Genomic DNA, 25,052 nt, shown 5'->3' on the forward strand with positions numbered 1-25,052 from the left:
TTTCAGATTTTTAATGACTTGTGTCAATGAAATTTGTGAATTTACTTATGTTTCAAATGAGGGAGGATGAGAAATGGGCCATTTTGTAACACATCCTGCCTTTGACCAGGGTTGACTCTGATAAACCACATCTATATGGTGTGATTTGAGGAGCACTGGGAAGGGTAATGCATCATCAGCTTAACCTTTGAAAGCCTTTTGTATAGAAAATACGGTATTCATAAGAAATGTGGAACCAGAGGCATTAAAATAACCAATCCAAAATAGCCTAGTTTAATGACTAGTTTTCTTTTAGAAAGTTATCCTTGCTCATGGGCCAGAAGCATATTGTGGACTTTGATATTTTTCCCTGTAGTGTTCACTAGAATTGAACATTAGAAATCAGCACTTAAGATCAGGGGAAACTAAAACATATTGAACAATGATTGCATGCATGTTGTTCCACCTGTAATGATCAAAGGTGAGTTAATATGCTACTGTTTATAAAAAACCTGCTATTAAACCAGGTATTTTGCATTTAGTTGGCACAGCACCTTTGAGGTAGATGTTATTATTCCAAATATACAAGTAAGGAAAATGAGGTTCAGAAAAGATAAGTAACTTGTACTAGTTTGTAAAGCCAGTATATGTGACAAACTAGAGTTTGGATTTAGGTCTGTCTGACTCAAAATCCATATGCATAACCACCACACTGTATTTACTCTCCAACTTATTTCCTAACTTATAAGATAGAATAAATAGTACCTTCTTTAGAGTTATTCTAAGGCTTTAGTAAGAGATTCGAGAAATTCTTTGTAATCTCTAATAAAGCTTTGTGGAATGAAAGGGATTATCAGAAGAAGAAGACAGCCTGTAATGTCTGCACATGACTATTTACCCTTTGAATATATATCCAGATGTACTGGAGTTTGGACTTTGGCCCAGGCTTTCTGGCAAGTGAGAATAGTATATCCTGGTCATATATTCTGAGAACTAGAGCACTGGTCCTACTTGCCCAATGATGTTTTTTCATCAGTGAGATTTCCTTGCCACATTGCTGAGGAGTTAAGAAGGGAAGATCATCAGTGTATTTGTAGACACAGATCTGTGGGAACCCCACATTTTTTTTTAGCACAATGTGCATTCATGTATATAGTTCTAGTTGTACTTTAACATGTATATCATTTATCTTTCTTATTTGTTATAGATTTCAAGTTGCACCTCCCTGTGAATGACATCAGTCATTTCCTAATGGAAGACATCGCATATTTGTCTGGTAAGCAGACTTTTACAGATATTTAGATGAGATAAATTTAGCAGTGAATTAGCAAAGTAAGTTTGGTCCTTTTTAGTGTGTGTGTGTGTGTGTGTGTGTGTGCACTCATGTGTGTGCATGTATGAGTGCATGCAGGTGTGTGTGCGCGCATGTGTGTATATATGTGTATGTGTGTAACAGCTAATCTTAACAGGTATGAGGTGGTATCACACACATATAAACAGAGAGAGACTTTTAATAAACATTTTACATTGTGCACACAGTTGCTAAAAAATGGACATTTAGAGACTAACTGGAGATTTTTCAATGTTTAAATATATGAATTAAAACCAATCTTACCACCCTTGTATATTTGACTTTCAGACAAGTCTTTATTTTATTTTATTTATTTATTTATTCTTAAGTGACAAGAGGGGAGATAGTGAGACAGACTCCCTCATGTGCTCCGACCCTGATCCACCCAGCAACCCCCTCTGGGGCCAATTCTCAAATCAACCTAGCTATCCTCAATTCCTGAGGCTGGTGCTCGAACCAGTAAAGCCACTGGTTGTGAGAGGAAAAGAGAGAAGAAGAAGTGGGGCTGGGAAGGAAAGAGAAGCAGATGGTTGCTTTTCATATGTGCCCTGACCAGTAATCAAACCTGGGACATCTGCACACTACTCAGACACACTGAGCCAACTGGCCAGGGCCTCAGACAAGTCTTTAGAATTCTACCATAAATGAATGTAGAATACATCTCCTAGGTCCATGATGGTGAACCTATGACACTCATGTCAGCACTGACATGGGTAGCCATTTTCGATGACAAACGGCTGCATATGGCCACATACCAGGGAAGTATGGGGCCAGTTGCCGAGAAAGACGTTTTGTCCCTGGCTCCTGCAAGGCCAGGTGCAGTAACCAAGGACAAAACATTAGCTGTAGAATAGACACTCTGTGCCGGAGGTCTGTAGTCCAAAACAACAAAACTCGGCCCAGACTGTCTAGTTCTGGGACTTCCGGTTAGGCCGTTAGGGGATTTTTTACCTCACTTCCGGCCGGCGGAGCAGGGAGCAGTGGAACTCCACGGGGGATGCATCTCTGGGGGCCCTGTGATCGCCATTACCAGTAACCACATAACCACAGCAACCATCATCCAATCTACAGTTCTGGGGTGTCGTGGATTTCTAATTGACCATCATTACTGAGATAAGTGAGGAGGAGGCTGGGAGAGGCGAGGGCCTGTGCTATGGGTGCCGTTTTCCGCCATTAGAAATAGCAGCAGCCATCTTAACTTACATAAGATGCAACCTGCAGAATTTCAAGACAGCATCTGGGCTCAGGTGTTTGTCAACTTGAGGTCCAAGCTTGAGAATCTGGAAAGGTGCCGCTTGGAGAATCAAGAGGAGTGCCACTACGAACAGGAAATTTGGAGTGCTTGGAACCAATTACCAGACACTTTTAGCACCCTGAAAAATATAGCAATGGCTTTACTCACAATTTTTCCCTCTACATACTTTTGTGAGACCTTATTCTCAGCATTAAATAATATCAAGACCAACAAAAGAAACAGATTGACAGATGAAGTTAGTAGCGCTTGCTTGGGCTTGAAGTGTACAAAAATACCAACCTTTACTTGAAGATTTAGCCAATGAAATTCAGCAACAAAAAGGTCACTAATAGGCAGGTTTATTAAAGAATTCCCCCTCCCCCTCACTTATCTTAGTTCAGGGCACCCCACACAAGTTAAATAATATCAAGACCAACAAAAGAAACCGACTGACAGATGAACAAAGAAGTCACTAAGGAGGTAAGTTAAATAATTAGTTTTGTTTTATTAAATACAGTTATATATTACAGTTATACATTTTTGTTATTTAAACTATAAATATCATGAAATGATGTTTTTTTTTTCTCGAAGTGACACACCACCCGAGTTATACCTGGTTTTTTGGCAAATTTTGACACACCAAGCTCAAAAGATTGCCCATCACTGATATAGGTGGTGCTGCCTGGATGAAAGGGTAGCAACTGTAATGGCAAACTTGAGACTTTCTCCTTCACCATATTCTGATTACTTCAATGTTTATTACATATTTTGTCAAGTCATTCACCTAATCAAGCAGTACATGCTAAGTTGTTCTCTTAGGACTTCATTTACACATAATAAAGGAAGTTTATGCTTCTTTTATGTATGTATTTATTTATTTATTTAGGCAATTAAATTTAATCAGGTAACATTGGTCAACCACAGTACATAGATTTAGAAAAAACATCTCCTCATCATTTGGACAGTTGATTATGCTGTATTCCCATCACCCAAAGTCAAATCATCCTCTGTCACCCTAATTTATTTCTTTATATACCCATGCCCCTCCCACCAACACCCTCCACCAACTCCCTCCCTCTCCTCCCTTTTCCTCCTCCTGGTAACCAATTAACTCTTATCTATGTCCATGAGTCTCAATTTTGTGTCCCACCTATATGGAATCATATAGTTCTTAGCTTTTTCTTATTTACTAATTTCACTCAATACAATGTTATCAAGGTCCATCCATGTTATTGTAAATGATCCGATGTCATTATTTCTTATGTCTGAGTAGTATTCCATAGTATCATATATATGTACCAAAGTTTTTTAATCCACTCATCCACTGATGGACACTTGGGCTGTTTCCAGATCTTCACTATTGTGAACAATGCTGCCATAAACATGGGGGTACATTTCTTCTTTTCAAACAGTGCTATGGTGTTCTTAGGGTATATTCCTAAAAGTGGGTGGCTGGGTCAAGAGGCAGTTCCATTTTTAATTTTTTGAGGACTCTCCAGACTATTTTCCACAGTGTCTGCATCAGTTTGCATTCCCATCCGCAGTGCAGGAGGGTTCCTTTTCTACACATCCTCACCAGCACTTACTCTGTGTTGTTTTGGTAATGATCGCCATTCTGACTGGTGTGAGGTGATATCTCATTGTGGTTTTAATTTGCATTTCTCTAATGATTAATGATGTTGAGCATTTTTTCATCTGCCTATTGGCCATCTATATGTCCTCTTTGGAGAAGTATCTATTCATTTCTTTGGCCCATTTTTTTTTTGGTATTTTATCGAAGTTGGAAATGGGGAGGCCATCAGACAGACTCCCAAATGCGCCCGACCGGAATCCAGCCGGGATGCCCACCAGGAGCCATGGAGCCATCCTCAGTGCCTGGGCCAACTTTGCTCCAGTGGAGCCTTGGCTGCGGGGGGAGGGGGGGAAGAGAGAGACAGAGAGGAAGGAGAGGGGGAGGGGTGGAGAAGCAGATGGGCGCTTCTCCTGTGTGCCCTGGCTGGGAATCGAACCCGGGACTCCTGCACGCCAGGCCGACACTCTACCACTGAGCCAACCAGCCAGGGCGCCTATGTTTTCTTCTAACATGCTTATGATTTCATGGCTTATATTTAAGTCTTTTATCCATTTTGAGTTTATTTTTGTGAATGGTGTAAGTTGGTAGTCTAGCTTCATTTTTTTTGCAGGTAGATGTCCAATTTTCCCAACACCATTTATTCAAGAGGCTATCTTTTTTTTTCATGCATTTAATTCTTTTTTTATTTATTAAATTTAATGCAGTGACATTAATAAATCAGGGTACATATGTTGAGAGAAAACATCTCTAGATTATTTTGACATTTGATTGTGCTGTATACCCCTCCCCCAAAGTTAAATTGTCTTCTGTCACCTTCTATCTGATTTTCTTTGTGCCCCTCCCCTCCCCCACCCCCTCTCTCCTTCTTTGCCCCCTCCCCCCTCCCCCCACCCCCCACCCCTGTTGCCATCGCATTCTTGTTCATGTCTCTGAGTCTCATTTTTATGTCCCTTCTATGTATGGTTTCATATAGTTCTTAGTTTTTTTTCTGATTTACTTATTTCACTCCATATAATGTTATCAAGGTCCATCCATGTTATTGTAAATGATCCGATGTCATTATTTCTTATGGCTGAGTAGTATTTCATAGTATATATGTACCAAAGCTTTTTAATCCACTCATCCTCTGACAGACACTTGGGCTGTTTCCAGATCTTTGCTGCCACAAACATGGGGGTGCATTTCCCCTTTTGGACCTGTTCTATGGTGTCCTTGGGGTATATTCCTAAAAGTGGGATAGCTAGGTCAAAAGGCAGTTTGATTTTCAGTTTTTTGAGGAATCTCCATACTGTTTTCCACAGTGGCTGCACCAGTCTGCATTCCCACCAGCAGTGCAGGAGGGTTCCCTTTTCTCCACATCCTTGCCAGCACTTATTCTGTGTTGTTTTGTTGATGAGCACCATTCTGGCTGGTGTGAGGTGATATCTCATTTTGCTTTTAATTTGCATTTCTCTAACGATTAGTGATGTTGAGCATTTTTTCATATGCCTATTGGCCATCTGTATGTCCTCTTTGGAGAAGTGTCTATTCATCTTCAAGAGGCTATCTTTACTCCATGTTTGCTCTTACCTCCTTTGTCAAATATCAGTTGTCCATAGAGCTGTGGGTTTATTTCTTTGTTCTCTGTTCTGTTCCATTGATCTATATACCTGTTCTTATGCCAGTACCAGGCTGTTTTGGGTACAGTGGCCTTGTAGTATAATTTGATATCAGGAAGTGTGATACCTCCCCCTTTATTCTTCGTTTTCAAGATTGCTGAGGCTATTCGTGTTCTTTTTTGTTTCCATATAAATTTTTGGATTATTTTTTTATATCTTTGAAGTCTGTCATTGGTATTTTAATTGGGATTGCATTGAATTTATAAATTGGTTTGGGTAATATAGACATTTTACTGATGTTTAGTCTTCCTAACCATGAGCACAGTATATTCTTCCACTTGTTTGTATCTTCCTTGATTTCTTTGATCAATGTTTTATAATTTTCTGAGTACAAATCTTTAATCTCCTTGGATAAATTTACTCCTATGTACTTTATTTTTTTTTGTTTCCATAGTGAAGGGGATTGTTTCTTTAATTTCTCTTTCTGACAGTTCATTGTTGGTGTATAAAAATGCCTCTGATTTCTGAGTTATAATTTTATATCCTGCCACCTTGCTGAATTAATTTATCAGGTCCAATAGTTTTTTGACTGAAACTTTAGAGTTTTCTATATATAATATCATATCATCTGCAAATAATGATAGTTTTACTTCTTCTTTTCCAACTTGAATACCTTTTATTTCTTCTTCTTGTCTGATTGCTGTGGCTAGGACTTCCAGGACTATGTTGAATAAGAGTGATGAAAAGGGGCACCCCTGCCTTTTTCCTTATCTTTAGGGGATTGGTTTTAATTTTTGCTCATTGAGTATGATGTTGGCTGTGGGTTTGTCATAGATGGCCTTTATCATGTTGAGGTATGTTCCCTGTATTCCCACTTTGCTGAGAGTTTTGATCATGAATGGGTGCTGGATTTTATCAAATGCTTTTTTTGCATCTATTGAAATTATCATGTGGTTTTTCTCCTTCTTTTTGTTTATGTGATGAATCACATTGATTGATTTGCGAATATTGTACCAGCCTTGCCTCCCCAGAATAAATCCCACTTGATCATGATGTATGATCTTTTTTCATATATTTTTGAATTTGGTTTGCTAATATTTTGTTGAGGATATTAGCATCTATATTCATCAAGGTTGTTGGCTTAAAATTTTCTTTCTTTGTGTGGTCTTTGCATGGTTTTGAATCAGAATTATGCTCACCTCATAAAAGGAGCTTGGAAATCTTCCTTCATCTTGAATTTTTTGAAATAGCTTGAGAAGGATAGGCGTTAGTCCTTCTTTGAATATTTGGTAAGAATTCACTTGTGAAGCCATCAGGCTCAGGACTTTTCTTTGTTGGGAGTTTTGTGATAACTGTTTTGATCTCATTTGTTGTAATCGGTCTCTTTAGGTTTTCTGATTCTTCCAGATTAATTTTTGGAAGAGTATATGTTTCAAGGAATTTGTCCATTTCATCTAGGTTGTCTAATGTTTTGGCATACGGTTCTTCATAGTATTTTCTTTCAGGTTTTTGTATTTCTGTTGTGTCAGTTGTTATTTCTCCACTCTCTTTTCCAATTTTATTTATTTGAGTCCTCTCTCTGTTTTTCTTGATGAGTCTGGTTAAAAGTTCATTGATCTCTTTTTCCTTTTCAATGAACCAGCTCCTTGTTTCATTGATCCTCTGTATTGTTTCTTTAGGCTCTATGTCATTTATTTCTGCTCTGATCTTTATTATTTTGTTCCTTCTACTACCCCTGGGCTTTAGTTGCTGTTCTTTTTCTAGTTCTTTAAGATGCAGGGTCAAGTTTTTTATTTGAGCTTTTCCTAGCTTCTTCAGATATTCCTGTAATGCTATAAACTTCTCTCTCAAGACTGCTTTTGCTGTGTCGCATAAATTTTGAGTTGATGTATGCTCACTATCGTTCATTTCTAGGAATTTTACAATTTCTTCTTTGATCTCATTGTTAACCCGTTCATCATTTAATAACATGCTCTTTAGTTTCCAAATGTTTGAGTATTTTTCAGTTTTTCTGTTGTGGTTGATTTCTACTTTCATGCTGTTGTGATCAGAGAAAATGTTATATATATATATATACACACACACACACACACACACACACACACACACATATATATTTATTTATTTATTTATTTATAACATATAATATATATATATTTAACAGACAGAGAAGGAGTCAGAGAGAGGGATAGACAGGGACATACACACAAAAACAGAGAGATGAGAAGCATCAAACATTAGTTTTTTGTTGCACATTGCGACACCTTAGTTGTTCATTGATTGTTTTCTCATATGTGCCTTAACCACGGGCCTTCAGCAGACCGAGTAACCCCTTGCTCGAGCCAGCAACCTTGGGTCCAAGCTGATGAGCTTTGCTCAAACCAGATGAGCCCGTGCTCAATCTGGCAACCTCAGGGTCTCAAACTTGGGTCGTCAACATTCCAGTCCGACACTCTATCTGCTGCGCCACTACCTGGTCAGGCCGATATGATTTCAATCTTCTTAAATTTGTTGAGACCGCTTTTGTTCCCTAATATGTGGTCTATCCTAGAGAATATACCATGAGCACTTGAAAAGAATATATATTCTGCTGCTTTAGGGTGAAAGGTTCTCAAGATATCTATTAAATCCACTTGATCTAGTGTGTCCTCTAATCCTGCTGTTTATTTGTAAATTTTCTTTCTTCAGAATTTATCTAGTGATGTTAGTGGTGTATTGAAATCCCCTACTATTATAGTATTGCTGTTGATCTTGCCCTTTATAGCCTTCAAAGTCTGCTTTATATATTTAGGTGCTCCTATATTAGATGTGTAGATATTTATAATTGTTATATCTTCCTGTTGGATTGCTCCCTTTATGATTATGTAGTGACCATCTTTATCTCTTACTATAGTCTTTGTTTTAAAGTCCATTGTTTCAGATATAAGTATTGCTACCTCAGCTTTTTTAACATTTCTATGAAATATTTTTTTCCAACCCTTTACTTTTAGTCTATGTGTATCTTTTGTTTTGAGATATGTCTTTTGCAGACAGCATATGTACGGGTCCTGTTTTCTTTTCCATGCCACTGCCCTATGTCTTTTATTTGGATCATTTTATCAATTTACGTTTAAGGTTATTATTGATATGTAGTAGTTCATTGCAGTTTTTTTTTCTTTAAAGCTATATTCCTCTTTTGCTATATTCTTTTTCCCCCTTGATGTGTTTACAACAGGCCCCTTAGAATTTCTTGCAGCCTTGGTTTGGTTGTAGTGAATTCCTTGAATTTTTTTTTTTTTTTTTTTTTGTCTAGGAAGCTTTTTATTTCTCTTTCAATTTTAAACAATAGCCTTGCTGGATAAAGTAGTCTTGGTTGTAGGTTCTTGTTCTGCATTACCTTGAATATTTCTTGCCATTCCCTTCTGTCCTCAAGTGTTTCTGTTGAGAAGTCAGATGTTATCCTTATGAGTGCTCCTTTGTAGGGGATAACCTTTTTTTCTGTAGCAGCTTTTAATATTTTTTCTTTATCACTTAGCTTTGGTATTTTAATTATGATGTGTCTTGGTGTAGATTTCTTTGGGTTTCTCTTTAATGGAGTTCTCTGTACTTCTTGAACATGTGAGACGTTTTCCTGCATCAATGTAGGGAAGTTTTCAGCTATGATATGACTGAGCAAAGTTTCTATTCCTTGTTCTTTCTCTTTTTCTTTAGGAACCCCTATGATGTGGATGTTATTTCTCTTCATGTTGTCACAGAGCTCTCTTAGAGTTTCCTCAGACTTTTTGAGTCTCTTTTCTTTTTTCTTCTCTGCTTCCATGCTTTCATTTATCTTGTCCTCTAACTTGCTGATTCGATCCTCAGCTTCATCTATTCTGTTTTTAATTCTTTCCATTGTGGTCTTCATTTTGGATATTGTATTTGTCATTTCTGACTGATTCTTTTTTATTATTTCAATGTCCTTTTTTATATTTGCTCTGTCTTTATTTAGGTATTCATAATGACCATCTATTGTTGTTCTAAGATCTTTGTTCATCTTAACAATCGTTATTTTAAACCCTGCATCTGGTAATTTGGTTATATCTGACTCATTCAGATCCTTTCCTGGGGGTTTGTCTTGATTCATTTGTGTTGCATTTTTCTTCCTTCTCATTTTGTCTGTGTATAAGAAGGGTGTGGCCACTGGCATCCAATGGGTGTGGCCTCTTTGTTCCCGAGGTGTGGTCTGTCTGCAGGCCCACCACCCTCTCTGCTGTTGTTGCCTAGGGCGTTTGGGTATGAGCGTTGCCAGTTCATGCCCACTGGGGCTGTTGCTGTGGTTTCTGCCTCTCCTTCACGGGAGTGGCTGTGATCACGTGCTCAGGTGTAAAAGCCTCTGTGGCCTTGGCCTTCACCTTACCCGTAGGGGTGGGGTTATGTCCGCACCCTGGCTGCAAGCCTCAGCACTGCAGGCAAGCTTGAGCACCTTTGCTCAGCTGTGGATCTGTTTGTTTCTGGGCTTTTGTCCAGCCCCCATGGTAGGAGCCCACTCACAGGTTGACTGCAAGCCTCGGCTCAGTGGGCCAGGCAGGACTGCACATCCACATTCTGTCGCGGGACTCCGCCTGTTCTGGGCTTTCTCCCCACCCCCATGGGTGGAGCTGACTTGTGCATCAGGTTGGGCGAAGCTCTGCACCTGCTGTTTCCTTGCTCAGTGGCGTGTCTACGCCCCTTCCCCTGCAGGTGGCTGGCAGCTGGGCCTGACCATTTCGCATGTCCTTTCCACCCCCACAGGGCAAGACTGAGCTCACCCATGGGCCTCAGTCGTGGCCGGCCAGCTTCTGCTTTTGCTGATGGGACCGTGCTTCCATGACCCACCACCGCCTGCCCTTCGGGGAGCCATGAGCCGTGTATGTGTGTGGGGGGGCACTACAGCTCAGATTCTAACACTCCATACTGTAGTCCTGAAAGCTCCCTCCTTCTAAGCGACTCTACTGTGAGTGCCACGGGAGAGCTTGTTTGGCTGGTGTTCTGCTTCCCTTTGCTAGTATTGCTGTTTCCAGGGGAATATTCATTTCAGATTTGGGGAGTGACTCATCCCAGAGGTGTGTGTGTGACAAAGACAGAGAGTGAGAGAGACAGAGAGAGGGACAGATATGCAAAGACAGAAAGGCAGAGAGATGAGAAGAATCAATTCTTTGTTGCAACACCTTAGTTGTTCATTCATTCCTTTCTCATATATGCATTGACCTGGGGACTATAGCAGAGCAATTGACCCCTTGCTCAAGCCAACAACCTTGGGCTCAAGCCAGTGACCTCGGGCTTCAAGACAGTTACCTTTGGGCTCAAAGAAGTGACCATTGGTCATGTCTATGATCCCACACTCAAGACAATGTCCCTGTACTCATGCTGGTGAGCTTGGATTCAATCCGGATGAGCCCATGCTTAAGCTGGTGACCTTGTGGTTTCAAACCTGGATCCTCTGCATCACAGTTCACTGCTCTCTCCACTGTGCCACCACCTGGTCAGGCCCCAGGTTTCTTCCTTTTTAAGCTGTGTGTTTCACTATTAGCTTTCTTGTGGGTAGTTACCATTAGGTTAAGAAAAAAAGTTTATATGTACAAGAGTCCTTTGTCATATGAATACTTCTACACTTGATCCTCCTTTGCTACAGAGATGTTTAATGTTTATCCTCTCCCCTTTTATGTTATTGTCAGATTATCCTTTTTTTTCTTTCTTTATCTTTTTTTTACAGAGACAGAGAGAGAGTCAGAGAGAGGGATAGCCAGGGACAGACAAACAGGAATGGAGAGATGAGAAGCATCAATAATCAGTTTTTCGTTGTGCATTGCAACATCTTAATTGTTCATTGATTGCCTTCTCATATGTGCCTTAACCACGGGCCTTCAGCAGACCGAGTAACAGCTTGCTTGAGCCAGCGACCTTGGGTCCAAGCTGGTGAGCTTTGCTCAAACCAGATGAGCCCTTGCTCAAGCTGGCTACCTTGGGGTCTCTAACCTGGGTCTTCCGCATCCCAGTCTGATGCTCTATCCACTGCTCCACCATCCGGTCAGGCTAGATTATCCTTGTTTTTAATGTGACCTTGTTGGAGCTTTTACTTATCATTTTGATCTCTTTTGTTTTTTCTGTCTGGTGGAATAACCTTCTTGAGTATTTCTTGCAGTGGGGATTTTCTGGTGATAAATTCCCTCAGCTTCTGTATGTCTTTAGAAGTTTTTATTTACCCTTCACAAATGAAGGGAAACTTTAATAGATATAGTATTTTTGTCTGGTAATTCCCTCTCATTCAGTATTTTGAATGTTTGGGTCCACCCTATTCTGGCTTTTAGAGTTTCTGCTAAGAAGTTTGATGATAATGTAATGGGATTTCCTCTATATATTATGGCCTTCTTTTCCCTAGCTGCCTTGAGGATTTTTTCATTGTCATTTATTTTTGACAGTTTAATTATGGTGTGCCTTGGAGTAAATTTGCTTGGGTTATGGTAACTTGCTGTTCTGTTTGCTTCTTAAATTCGAGGCTCTAACTCTTTCTATAGGTTTGGGAAATTCTCATTCATTATTTATTGAATAGGCTCTCCATTTCTTTCTCCCTCTCTTTTTCAGATATTCCCATTATTTGTATATTGCTTTTTCTGATAGAGTCAGTCAATTCTTATAGATCTCTCAGGTTTTTTTTTTAATTCCTGAGTCTCTGTCTTCGTCATCTCTAGTTGCCTTTTTTAGCTGTCACTGATTATTCCCTTTATCTGGATTTTTCTATTAGCTAAACTTGCTATCTCAGCATTCAATTCACATATTGAGTTCTTCATCTCTGTTTTTAAAGTTTTAGTTTCCTTGGTAAGGTGTTGTTTTGTTCATTAATTTGTTTTCTAAGCTCATAAAGTTGATTATTGTTGTCTTCTCGCATCTTGTACAGTATTTTCAGAATTTGAATTTTGAATTCTCCATCATTTAATTCTAAGGCTTTCATGTGACTAAAAATTTTTATAGAGATTTTTCATTTTCTGTTTGAAATATATCTCTGTCTTTTGTCGTTATGGTGTTCAATTTCTTCCTCCTTAATAGCATTTGAGAGTGGTATTGTTTTTTTTTATAAACTTTTATTAATGTTAATGGGATGACATTAATATTTCAGGGTACATATATTCAAAGAAAACATGTCTAGGTTATCTTGTCATTAAATTATGTTGCATACCCCTCGCCCAGGGTCAGATTGTCCTCCGCCACCCTCTATCTAGTTTTCTCTGTGCCCCTCCCCCTCCCCCTAACTCTCTCCCTCCCTCCCTCCTGCGTACTCCCTCCCCCCACCCCTGGTAACCACCACACTCTTGTTCATGTCTCTTAGTCTCATTTTTATGTTCCACCAATGTATGGAATCATGTAGTTCTTGTTTTTTTCTGATTTACTTATTTCACTCCGTATAATGTTATCAAGATCCCACCATTTTGCTGTAAATGATCTGATGTCATCATTTCTTATGGCTGAGTAGTATTCTATAGTGTATATGTGCCACATCTTCTTTATCCAGTCTTCTATTGAAGGGCTTTTTGGTTGTTTCCATGTCTTGGCCACTGTGAACAGTGCTGCAATGAACATGGGGCTACATGTGTCTTTACGTATCAATGTTTCTGAGGTTTTGGGGTATATACCCAGTAGAGGGATGGCTGGGTCATAAGGTAGTTCTATTTGCAGTTTTTTGAGGAACCACCATACTTTCCTCCATAATGGTTGTACTACTTTACAGTTCCACCAACAGTGGATGAGAGTTCCCTTTTCTCCGCAGCCTCTCCAACATTTGCTATTACCCATTTTGTTGATAATAGCTAATCTAACAGGGGTGAGGGGGTATCTCATTTTAGTTTTGATTTGCATTTCTCTAATAACTAATGAAGCTGAGCATCTTTTCATATATCTGTTGGCCATTTGTATTTCTTCCTGGGAGAAGTGTCTGTTCATGTCCTCTTCCCATTTTTTTATTGGATTGTTTGTTTGTTTGTTGTTGAGTTTTATGAGTTCTTTGTAAATTTTGGATATTAGGCCCTTATCTGAGCTGTTGTTTGAAAATATCGGTTCCCATTTAGTTGGCTGTCTGTTTATTTTGATATCAGTTTCTCTTGCTGAGCAAAAACTTTTAATTCTGATGTAGTCCCATTCATTTATCTTTGCCTTCACTTCTCTTGCCATTGGAGTCAAGTTCATAAAATGTTCTTTAAAAACCAGGTCCATGAGTTTAGTACCTATGTCTTCTTCTATGTACTTTATTGTTTCAGATCTTATATTTAGGTATTTGATCCATTTTGAATTAATTTTAGTACACGGGGACAGGCTGTAGTCGAGTTTCATTCTTTTGCATGTGGCTTTCCAGTTTTCCCAACACCATTTGTTTAAGAGGCTTTCTTTTCTCCATTTTGTGTTGTTGGCCCCTTTATCAAAGATTATTTGACCATATATATGTGGTTTTATTTCTGGGCTTTCTATTCTGTTCCATTGGTCTGAGTGTCTATTTTTCTGCCAATACCATGCAGTTTTGATTATTGTGGCCCTATAATATACTTTAAAGTCAGGTATTGTAATGACCCTAGCTTCATTCTTTTTCCTTAGGATTGCTTTGGCTATTCGGGGCTTTTATTATAGTTCCATATAAATCTGATGATTTTTTGTTCCATTTTGTAAAAAAAGTCATAGGAATTTTGATGGGAATTGCATTAAATTTATATATTACTTTGGGTAATATGGCTATTTTAATTATATTTATTCTTCCTATCCAAGAACAAGGAATATTTTTCCATCTCATTGTGTCTTTTTCTATTTCTCTTAGCAATGCCTTGTAGTTTTCTTTATATAGGTCCTTTACATTCTTTGTTATGTTTATTCTTAGGTATTTTTTTTGTTGTTGCAATCGTGAAGGGGATTATTTTTTTGAGTTCGTTTTCTAATATTTCATTGTTGGCATATAGAAAGGGTATGGACTTTTGTATGTTAATTTTGTATCCTGCAACTTTACTTTATTGGTTTATTGTTTCTAGTAATCTTTTTGTGGAGTCCTTTGGGTTTTTGATGTATAGGATCATATCATCAGCAAAAAGTGATACCTTTACTTCTTCTTTTCCGATATGGATGCCTTTTATTTCTTTGTCTTGTCTGATTGCTCTGGTCAGAACTTCTAGCACCACGTTAAATAAGAGTGGAGAGAGTGGACAACCCTGTCTTGTTCCTGATTTAAGGTGGAAAGTCCTCAGTTTTACGCCACTTAATATCATGTTGGCTGATGGTTTATCATTTATGGCGTTTATCATGTTGAGATATTTTTCTTCTATACCCATTTCATTGAGAGTCTTAAGCATAAAATTGTGTTGTATTTTATCAAAAGCCTTTTCTGCGTCTATTGATAAGATCATGTGGTTTTTGTTCTTTGTTTTGTTGATATGGTGTATTATGTTAACCGTTTTACGTATGTTGAACCATCCTTGAGATTCTGAGATGAATCCCACTTGATCATGATGTATTATTTTTTTAATATGTTGTTGTATTCGATTTGCCAGTATTTAGTGTAGTATTTTAGCATCTGTATTCATTATAGATATTGGTCTGTAGTTTTCTTTCTTTGTGCCATCCTTGCCAGGTTTTGGTATGAGGGTTATGTTGGCCTCATAAAATGTGTTTGGAAGTATTGCTTCTTCTTCAATTTTTTGGAAGACTTTGAGTAGAATAGGAACCAAGTCTTCTTTGAATGTTTGATGGAATTCACTAGTTTAACCGTCTGGGCCTGGACTTTTATTTTTGGGGAGATTTTTAATAGTTTTTTCTATTTCCTCCCTGCTGATTGGTCTGTTTAGGCTTTCTGCTTCTTCATGACTCAGTCTAGGAAAGTTGTATTGTTCTAGGAATTTATCCATTTCTTCTAGATTGTTGTATTTGGTGACATATAGTTTTTCATAGTATTCTACTATAATTCTTTGTATAACTATGATGTCTGTGGTGATCTCTCCTCTTTCATTTTGGATTTTATTTATTTGAGTCCTGTGTCTGTTTTCCTTAGTGAGTCTTGCCAGTGGTTTGTCAATTTTGTTGATCTTTTCAAAGAACCAGCTCCTTGTTTTATTGATTTTTTTCTATAGTTTTTCTGTTCTCTATTTTGTTTATTTCTGCTCTGATTTTTATTATCTCCTTTCTTCGGCTGGTTTTGGGTTGTCTTTGTTCTTCTTTTTCTAGTTCCTTAAGGTGTGAAGTTAAGTGGTTTACTTCAGCTCTCTCTTGTTTGTTCATATAGGCCTGAAGTGATATGAACTTTCCTCTTATTACTGCTTTTGCTGCATCCCAGAGATTCTGGTATGTTGTATTTTCCTTTTCATTTATCTGTATATATCTTTTGATCTCTGTCCTTATTTCTTCTTTGATCCATTTATTTTTTAGAAGTATGTTGTTTAGTTTCCACAATTTTGTGGGTTTTCCCCCCTCTTTTTTACAGTTGAATTTTAGTTTCAAGGCTTTATGATCAGAAAATATGCTTGGTACAATTTCAATTTTTCTAAATTTGCTGATATTGTCTTTGTGGCCCAACATATGGTCAATTCTTGAGAATGTTCCATGTACACTAGAGAAAAATGTCTACTCTGTTGCTTTGGGATGAAGTGTCCTGTAGATGTCTATCATATCCAGGTGTTCTAGTATTTTGTTTAAGGCCACTATATCTTTATTGATTCTCTGTTTGGATGACCGACCTAGAGCCGTCAGCGGTGTATTGAGGTCTCCAAGTATGATTGTATTTTTGTCAGTTTTTGTTTTAAGGTCAATAAGTAGCTGTCTTATATATTTTGGTGCTCCTTGGTTTGGTGCATATATATTAAGTATTGTTATGTCTTCTTGATTCAGTGTCCCCTTAATCATTATGAAATGACCATTTTTGTCTCTGAGTACTTTTTCTGTCTTGTAGTCAGCATTATTAGATATGAGTATTGTTACTCCTGCTTTTTTTGGGGTGTTGTTTGCTTGGAGTATTTTTTTCCAGCCTTTTACTTTGAATTTGTTTTTATCCTTGTTGCTTAGATGAGTTTCTTGTAGGCAACATACAGTTGGATTTTCTTTTTTAATCCATTCTGCTACTCTGTGTTTTTTTATTGGTAAGTTTAATCCATTTACATTTAGTATAATTATTGACACTTGTGGGTTCCCTATTGCCATTTTATAAATTGCTTTCTGTTAGTTTTGTATCTTGTTTGATTCTTCTCTTTTGTTTTTCTATTGTTTGTTTTTGTTTGTTTGTATTCCATATTTCTATCCTCTGTTGATACCTTTTTTAAGTCAAGTGTTTTTGTGGTGGTTTATTCAAGGGTGGTTACCATTAAGTAATGAAAAGGGTACCTACCATATTCATTGTAGTACCCTATCTTATGAGTATTTTTGTGCTTCATCATCCTTTGCTACTGTTAATCTTCATCCTTTCTCCCCTTTTTTTTCTTTTGTTGTCACAGTTTAAGTTTGGTTTTATTGTTTTCTTGGTGGAGCTGTTACTTGTGGTTTTGTTTTCTTTTGTTCTTTGAATCTGGTTGGAAAACCCCCTTTAGTATTTCCTGGAGTGGGGACTTTCTGATGTTAAATTCTTTCATCTTTTCTGTATTTGTGAATATTTTTATATCTCCTTTGTACTTGAAGGATAGCTTTGATGGGTATAGTATTCTTGGCTGAAAGTTCCTCTCTTTCAGGGCTTTAAATATTGGGGTCCACTCTCTTCTAGCTTGTAAATTTTCTGCTGAGAAATCTGATGATAATCTAATAGGCCTTCCTTTATATGTTGTATTCTTCTTTTCCCTGGCTGCCTTGAGAATTTTTTCTTTGTCATTGGTTTGTGTCATCTTCATTATGATGTGCCTTGGAGTGGGTTTGTTGTGGTTAAGAAAACTCGATGTTCTGTTTGCTTCTTGAATTTGAGGCTTTAGTTCTTTCCACAGGCTTGGGAAGTTCTCGTTTATTATTTGTTTGAGTATATTCTCCTTTCCATTTTCTCTCTCTTCTCCCTCTGATATACCTATTATTCTTACGTTGTTCTTTCTGATGGAGTCAGACAATTCCTGTAGGGCTTTCTCATTTTTTATTATTTTTGAGTCTCTTTCTTCTTCTCTCTGTTTTTCCTAAAGTTGCTTGTATTCCATTTCACTAATCCTATCTGCTATCTGGGCTTTTCTATTAGCTAAGCTTGTTACCTCATTTTTCAGCTCGTGAATTAAGTTTTTCATTTCTGTTTGATTTGTTTTTATAGTTTCAATTTCCTTGGTAATATATTCTTTGTGATCATCGAGTTGTTTTCTGATCTCCCTAAATTGCCTTTCTGTGTTTTCTTGTATATCTCTGAGTATTTTTAAGATTTCTATTTTAAATTCTCTGTCTTTTGGCTCCAAGGCTTCCAATATGTTAAACCTTTTTTCCATAGATTTTTCCACATCTATTTGTGTTACCTCTCTATCTTTTGTATCCATAATATTCGATTTACTTTTTCTGATTGGCATCTGAAGGTAGTCTTGTTGATAGTATTAATTAGAATTAATAAAGAATAAAAAGAAAAAAAAGAGGTAAAACACTCCACAAAAAAAGTAATAATTTATTATTTCCTTCTTTTTTCTTTCTTCTCTTCCCCTCCCCTCACCTCCTTAGGGAAATATTTTGATGACCTGCGAATTATATTATGCTAAATGGAACAAAAACTGCCTATAACAGAGGGCCTGATTTTGGGTGAAGAGTTCAAGGGGCAAAAAAGGGAGTAGGGACCTACTAAATGCAATAAAAAAAAGAGAGAAAATCTTAGACAAGCATAAAATGATTTGCTTGTAAGTGATGGTCGACTAAGAGATATAATGAGAGGGATAAGAGGGAAACAGAAAAAAGGGGAGAAAAAAATAATAATTAAAGAAGAAAAAATAAAAATAAAAATAATAAGTAAAAATCTGTTGTATTAAGTGGAGCGAAGACTAAATACAATGGAGACTTTGGGTTGGGAGGAATGCTAGTGAGTTAAAAAGTAATGTAAAAAGTACCCAAAATGCCACAAAAACAAATAAAGGAAAACCAAGCACAAAAGCAGAAAAAAAAGAACAAACAACAACAACAAAAAAAACTTGAGTCCCAAATTAAATAATTTGTTCATGATTGAGGATTTAATGGGAGTAAAAGTAAAAAGAGAAAAATAGAAATGAATAGAAAGAAAAAATAAGAAAAGGAGAGAAACGAAGGAAGAAAAAATGGAAAGGAAAAAAAACAAAACAAACAAACAAAAAAAACAAAAGGGGAGAGAATGAGAGTTAAGGGTTTTGGATTGTAACACTAAAGGAGAGTAAGGATGGAGAAAAGAAATAAAATGTAACACTCATGGGTAGTGTAGTTCAAGAAAAGGGTAGCATAAGATGAGCAGACAATAAAAGGACCGAGGTGGAGGAAATAGAAATAATAATAAAGGCAATAAGATAGAAGAAAGAAACAACAACAACAAAGAATTAGTGGAATAAGTTATAAAGTCTGTGGATTTTTCTTGATTTTGAGAGGTTAACTTCTTCCTTTTTCTTTTCTCTCCCTCTTCCTGGTCGGTGACTCTGTACCCCAGGTTCTGCCCCTGTGTCACGCTTAGGTAGGGATTTGCAGTTGATGGGATTCTATGGCAATGTCATATAATTGGCTTTAGTCTCGCTGGTAGTCAAGGCTTGTTGGCGTTTGCAGGGTCCAACAATGAGAGAGTTTGCTTTCCTGGAGTCTCTCTCCTAGTCCCCCCTTCCTGAATTAGCAGCCTGGTGATCCAGCTATAAGGCTGCTACTGCTTCTGCCTGGGGAGTAAGAGGCTCAAAGAGCTGGGAAATCCCCACTCTATCCTCACTCAGCGCAAGGCTCTGGGTAAGGCTCTGGCAGAGCCTCTAATGTAATCAGGTGAGGCTGGGAGTCAATTGTTGTCAAGGTGACTGTTCAGCGCCTACCATTCAGTTGAACCACTCAACCCAGGCTTTCCACACTTTGTAGCTTGTTTTGGCTGGGAAGAAGAGGCACTAGTCGCTGCTTGCTGTATAGATCTTAATATCTGCCAAGTCCTTCTTGTTAGGTATATCCCTGAATGTGGAGACTCTGTCAGTCAGAAGTTGCCCCTGCCCCTTTAGCGAAAGGCACTGAAAAATATCACGCCTCTTGTCTTGGATCGCTGAACTGGTAGAGATCTTATCAATTAGAGCCCCGTGGGTGCGCAGATTTCATGGGTTAAGCTAATTTCAGTGATTGGATCTGCAGCTGTGCTCCAGAAAGTATTTCAGGCTTCCTGTGTGCCCCTTCCCCAATGCTTGATTGTTAGCTTGAATGGCTGGGTGAGGTGCCCTGCCCATGGAGAGAATCTCCCGACTAGGGAAGACAGCCTTGGCGCCCCTCCCGGACCACGGCACAGGGCCCGCGCGCGGTCTCTCAGGGCACACCGGTGGCTGGGGACTCTCACTCACAGTGCACGGGCCGCTGGGGACGCTGGTGGTGTAAGGGAGCTCGCTCTGCGACCGGGACCGCGGCACGGGGTGCGCGCGCAGTTTCTCAGGGCATGCCAGTGACTGGGGACTCTCCGGACCGTGGCACGGGGCGTGCACATGGTTTCTCAGGGCACGCCGGTGGCTGGGGACTCTCCATACCGTGGCGCACGCGCGGTTTCTCGGGGCACGCCGGTGGCTGGGGACTCTCCGGACCACAGCATGGGGCACGCGCACGGTTTCTCGGGGCACGCTGGTGGCTGGGGACTCTCCGGACCACGGCACGGGGCGTGCGCACGGTTTCTCAGGGCACGCTGGCGGCCGCCAGCGCCCAGGCTGCTGCTCCCCGAGTGTGGGCGGGCAGTTGCACGCGTGTGTTGACTCACCACAGGCGTACTCCCTCCTTGGCAACAGTCCTTTCGCTTTCAGTGTGTGTGTGGAACTCCGGAATGCTCCGAAGATAAATTTTTCTGTTTCTAGTTGATAAATTTGTTGAGATTTTGGGGAGATCAGTCGGACACGCTGCTCATGGCGCCATTTCTGTGACGTCACTCCGAGAGTGGTATTGTTAAGATCTTTAACAAAAAAAAGAAAAAAACTGAAAAATTAAAAAAAAATACAATAAAAAATATAAAAAAATAAAATTATGACATTTAATGACATAAAACCAAAGGAAAAAAGATTGAAAGCAAATTATAAAATCAAAAACAAAACACCCACAACCTGACCAAGCATTGGCACAGTGGATAGAGCATTGAACTATAAGGCAGAGGACCCAGATTCAAAACCCCAAGATCACCAGCTTGAGTGCGGGCTCATCTGACTTGAGCACAGGCTGAACAGCTAGAGTGCAGGGTCGCTGGCTTGAGTTTGGAATCAAGGACATGAACCCATGGTCGCTGGCTTGAGCCCAAAGGTCACTGGGTTGAAGCCCAAGGCTGCTGGCTTGAGCTCAAGGTTGCTGGCTTGAACAAGGGGTCACTCGCTCTCCTCTAGCCCCCTGGTCAGTGCCCATATGAGAAAACAATCAATGAACAACTAAGGAACCGCAACAAAGAATTGATGCTTCTCATCTGTCTCCCTTCCTGTCTGTCCCTATCTGTCCCTTTCCCTGACTCTGTCTTTGTAAAAAAAATTGAAATGCCTTAAAAAGAAACACCCACAGAAAAATAAGAAGAAAAATATAAAAATTAAAGAAAATAAAAATCAAAAGAAAAAAAAAGAATAAGAAAAAAATTAAAAGAAAAAAATGGCGGAAAAAAGAAAAATAAGTTCTGGTATATTGCAACTTTTAGCTTTGTGAAGTTCCTGGGCTGTCCACTGAAATGTTGCTGTTGCAATGGTGTAGGCAGGGCCACAGTCACATTGGTATGTGGATTGTGTTCTGAGGGCCTTATAGCTTCTGCTTTACTGCTTTAACCTTCTTGCTTTCCAGCTCAAAAAATGGCGATCTGAGGCTTCTGGTTGCTCCTTCTCATGTCTCAACAGACCTATGGACTGGATGTGGAGCACCTCTGTTGTTCAGGGAAGAGAGTGGCTCTGGAGAGCTAGCTGTGGGTTTTTTCTCTGCTACTCTCTGTACCGCAAGGTCAAGGAGGTGGGATCTGGGAGTGTAGGGACAGCATTTTAACTTTACGCTTTCTCTGTCTCTGCCACATATAGGCTGTAGTCAGACCATGGGAACACTGGCTATGACTCCAAGCTCTGGCCACTTTGTTTTATCTCCCTCACTGTCCCTCTATTTCACTGCTCTTCTGGGCAGAAGGAGACCCAGCCACTCCAAATTCCTTTCTCTACTCTTCGGACAAAATCCAGAGAGCCTGAGCTTCCCTCCTCCCAGTAGTCTGGCAGAGAAATAAGCCCCAGTCACTCCAGGTTTGAGTCTTCTCCTCTCCAAGGTTGACTGCAAATGTTTTTTACCTTCCTCCCCCTTTTCACCACATCCCACCTTCAGTCTGTCCAGTGCATGGATCTTTCAGGTGCACCTACGAGCCCAGCTGGGATTCCTTCATTGCATTATAGTTGTTCAATTTGTTCAAATTTCAAAGGGAGAGGTCAGGAGTCTATCTCACACTGCTGTTATTCTGCCATCATCCTCAACTTTTCCATACTGTCACTTTTTAAACTTAGAAACATAGTGTTGTTTTTGGTTTATGTGGAGATATCGTCCTTATAAAAGTTACACTGGCCAAAAATTCCTAACTGTTCCACTAAAGTTTAAAAATGACTTTTCTTGCATTGTTGTCACACAATTTATTAACTTGCTTGATTTTTAAATACTATTTTAGGTGGCCGGGGAAAAGACAATGCTTGGATTATTACATTTCCAGAAAATTGCAATTTCAGATGTATACCAGAAGAAGTGATAAATAAAGTACTGATTTATTTGACATCAATTGCAAGGTATAGAATTTGCTAACAGTTTTTTTTCTATTTGTTTTATATTGGATACCCATATGAAGGTAATAACAGGAAAATGGCTTTTTAGTGTGACGGTTATTATTATTGTAAATGATCATAAGATTTACCTTCAGAGTAGATGAGAAAGTGAAGTGGAAGCTGTCACCTACCTATATTATACTATAAAATTATACTGAGTATCTATGATTACAAAATTGGGGGTCTAGAAGTATTTTACCCCATGAAGAACATAAGTTGGAAATGTTGATCATATACGAAGCCTTTAATTTCTGGGAAAGAAATCTTATCAGCTAAGAGAGAAGGCAACTATTCCTCATTTCTTCCAATGATAAGAAGAATGGATGTTACATAGATTCAAAAGTGATATTGGATTATATTAGGAGGAACTTCTTGGTAATGGAGAATATTTTAGATTTGAACAGTGTAAGAGGGAATGCTTCAGAAGTTTCCTTAAAATTTTATTTATGTCAAAGATAACTTTTTAAAGATTTATTTTTATTAAATTTAATGAGGTGACATTGGTTAATAAGATCATACAGGTTTGAGGTGTACATCTTTATGGCATATGATTTGTATATTGCTTTGTGTGCCAATCACCCAAAGTCAAACCATCTTCTGTCACTGTGTATTTGTCCCTCTTTACACACCTCCCTCCTACTCCCTCTACCTCATAATGACTTCACCTTTATCTATGTCCATGAGTCTCAATTTTATATCCCAGCTATGTGTGAAATCATACAGTTCTTAACTTTTTCTCGTTTACTTATTTCACTCATTATAATGTTCTCAAGGTCCATCTATGTTGTTGTAAATGGCAATTGTCATCATTTCTCATAGCTGAGTATTTCATTATATATATATACATATAATGTATTTAGTATATATATATATATATATATATATATATATATATATATATATGCACTAAAACTTTATTATCCAATCCTCTATCAAAGGATACTTTGGTTGTCTCTATGTTTTGGCCACTATAAATATAAGGCTGTGATGAGCATGGGGCTGGATATGAAGAAAAAAATTTTAAAGAAACTTCTTCCGGTTAGTGACCCTAAAGACTAACGGGCACAAATCTAGAATGTTAAAATTGTGAAAAATCTTATGAACAAAAATCAAATCCTAGAAAACTAAATTTACACAGCAATCCTTGAAGCTTGAAAATGGTCTTTTTAGGGCAAATAACATTTATAGCTTTTGGTTTGGAGGAGGCCTAGGTGCATCTTTCTTTGGTCATCCAGTATCTGAGTTCTTTCAACATCTGCCACCTCAAACATGATACTGAATTTGACCCCAATGATAAAGTCATATACCTGAGGTATACCATTGGGGAAGTTTTAACCATGCCTTCCCTGGCCCCTGAGATAAGGCCCCTGGGTCTGTCTCCATAAAAGGTTGGTGGTGAAAGTGCCAAAGCAAATAGTGATTGGAAGGGTCTAAGGATCACAGTGAAATTGTACATTTAGAACAGACAAGCCTAGATTGAGGTAGTGTCTTCTGCCTCTGCTCTAATCATTAAAGTTATCAAAGAACCACCAAGAGACAGAACCAAAAAAAATGATAGTAATAAGCAGAGTGGAAATATCACTTTTGCTAAGATTATCAACATTGCCCAATGGATACAGCACCAATTTTTAGCTATAGAAAACTCTGGAACCATTAAAGAGATCCTGATGACTGCCCAGTGTGTGGGTTGCAATGTTGAGGGCTGCCACCCTCATGACATCAGAGATAACATCAGCAGTGGTGCAGTGGGATGCCCAGGTAGTTAAGAACTACAATGGAAAATATTTCAATTAAACATCATTTGACTTTTGTCTGCTGGGAAGATGAGGAGATCATAGCTGGGTTGAGAACATAGGATTTCATTGTCTTCCCAGCCCTCCCATCTTCTCCTGAAGGCCCTCAATAAATGGTTCCTCCCCCTAAAAAAAGATCATTTGACAAACCCTCCAAAAAATGTTCTGTTATCCACTAAAGTGCAAAACTGCATTCACTAAAAGGGTAGACGATAGATAAAAATATATTTAATAGTATTTTTTTCTGAATGAATGAATTAATGAATGATCATTGACTTATGATGGATTGCCGTGAAAAGTTAAATCTGATGTCCTGAAAGACAGCTATCAATAAGGTTTATCCACATCTGAGATTGCAGCTTTCCAAATCCATTTTAGTGACCTATCTGCATTATATTATCACTTGTATATTTAAAAGTTTGGAATTAATGCTCAGAAAGAAATTTTAAATAGTGATAATGGAAAATGGAATAAATTTTGGTTTTCTGAGGTAACATTTTATGATAGCTTTCAAATCCAAATCTATCTTGCCCTGGCTGGGTAGCTCATTTGGTTAGATCATCTTCCCAATAATGCCAAAGTTGTGGGTTTGATCCCCAATCAGGGTACATTCAAGAATCAACTTGCCT

The 25,052-nt window shown here is 38.5% G+C and overlaps 1 protein-coding gene and 1 pseudogene across 1 annotated transcript in view; both read left to right on the forward strand.

Moving 5' to 3' along the window:
- The first annotated feature begins 450 nt into the window (after positions 1-450).
- The window catches only part of MCF2 (MCF.2 cell line derived transforming sequence), a 132,328-nt gene continuing 107,726 nt past the window's right edge, over positions 451-25,052 (forward strand). Inside the window, 3 exon segments of the mRNA XM_066249968.1 lie at positions 451-460; positions 1,187-1,255; positions 22,480-22,594. Coding sequence (XP_066106065.1) covers positions 451-460; positions 1,187-1,255; positions 22,480-22,594 — 194 coding nt within the window.
- LOC136317255 (large ribosomal subunit protein uL11-like) lies at positions 22,648-24,396 on the forward strand (annotated as a pseudogene).

This window comes from Saccopteryx bilineata, chromosome X (assembly GCF_036850765.1).
Source record: "Saccopteryx bilineata isolate mSacBil1 chromosome X, mSacBil1_pri_phased_curated, whole genome shotgun sequence".
NCBI classification, from domain to species: Eukaryota; Metazoa; Chordata; class Mammalia; order Chiroptera; family Emballonuridae; genus Saccopteryx; species Saccopteryx bilineata.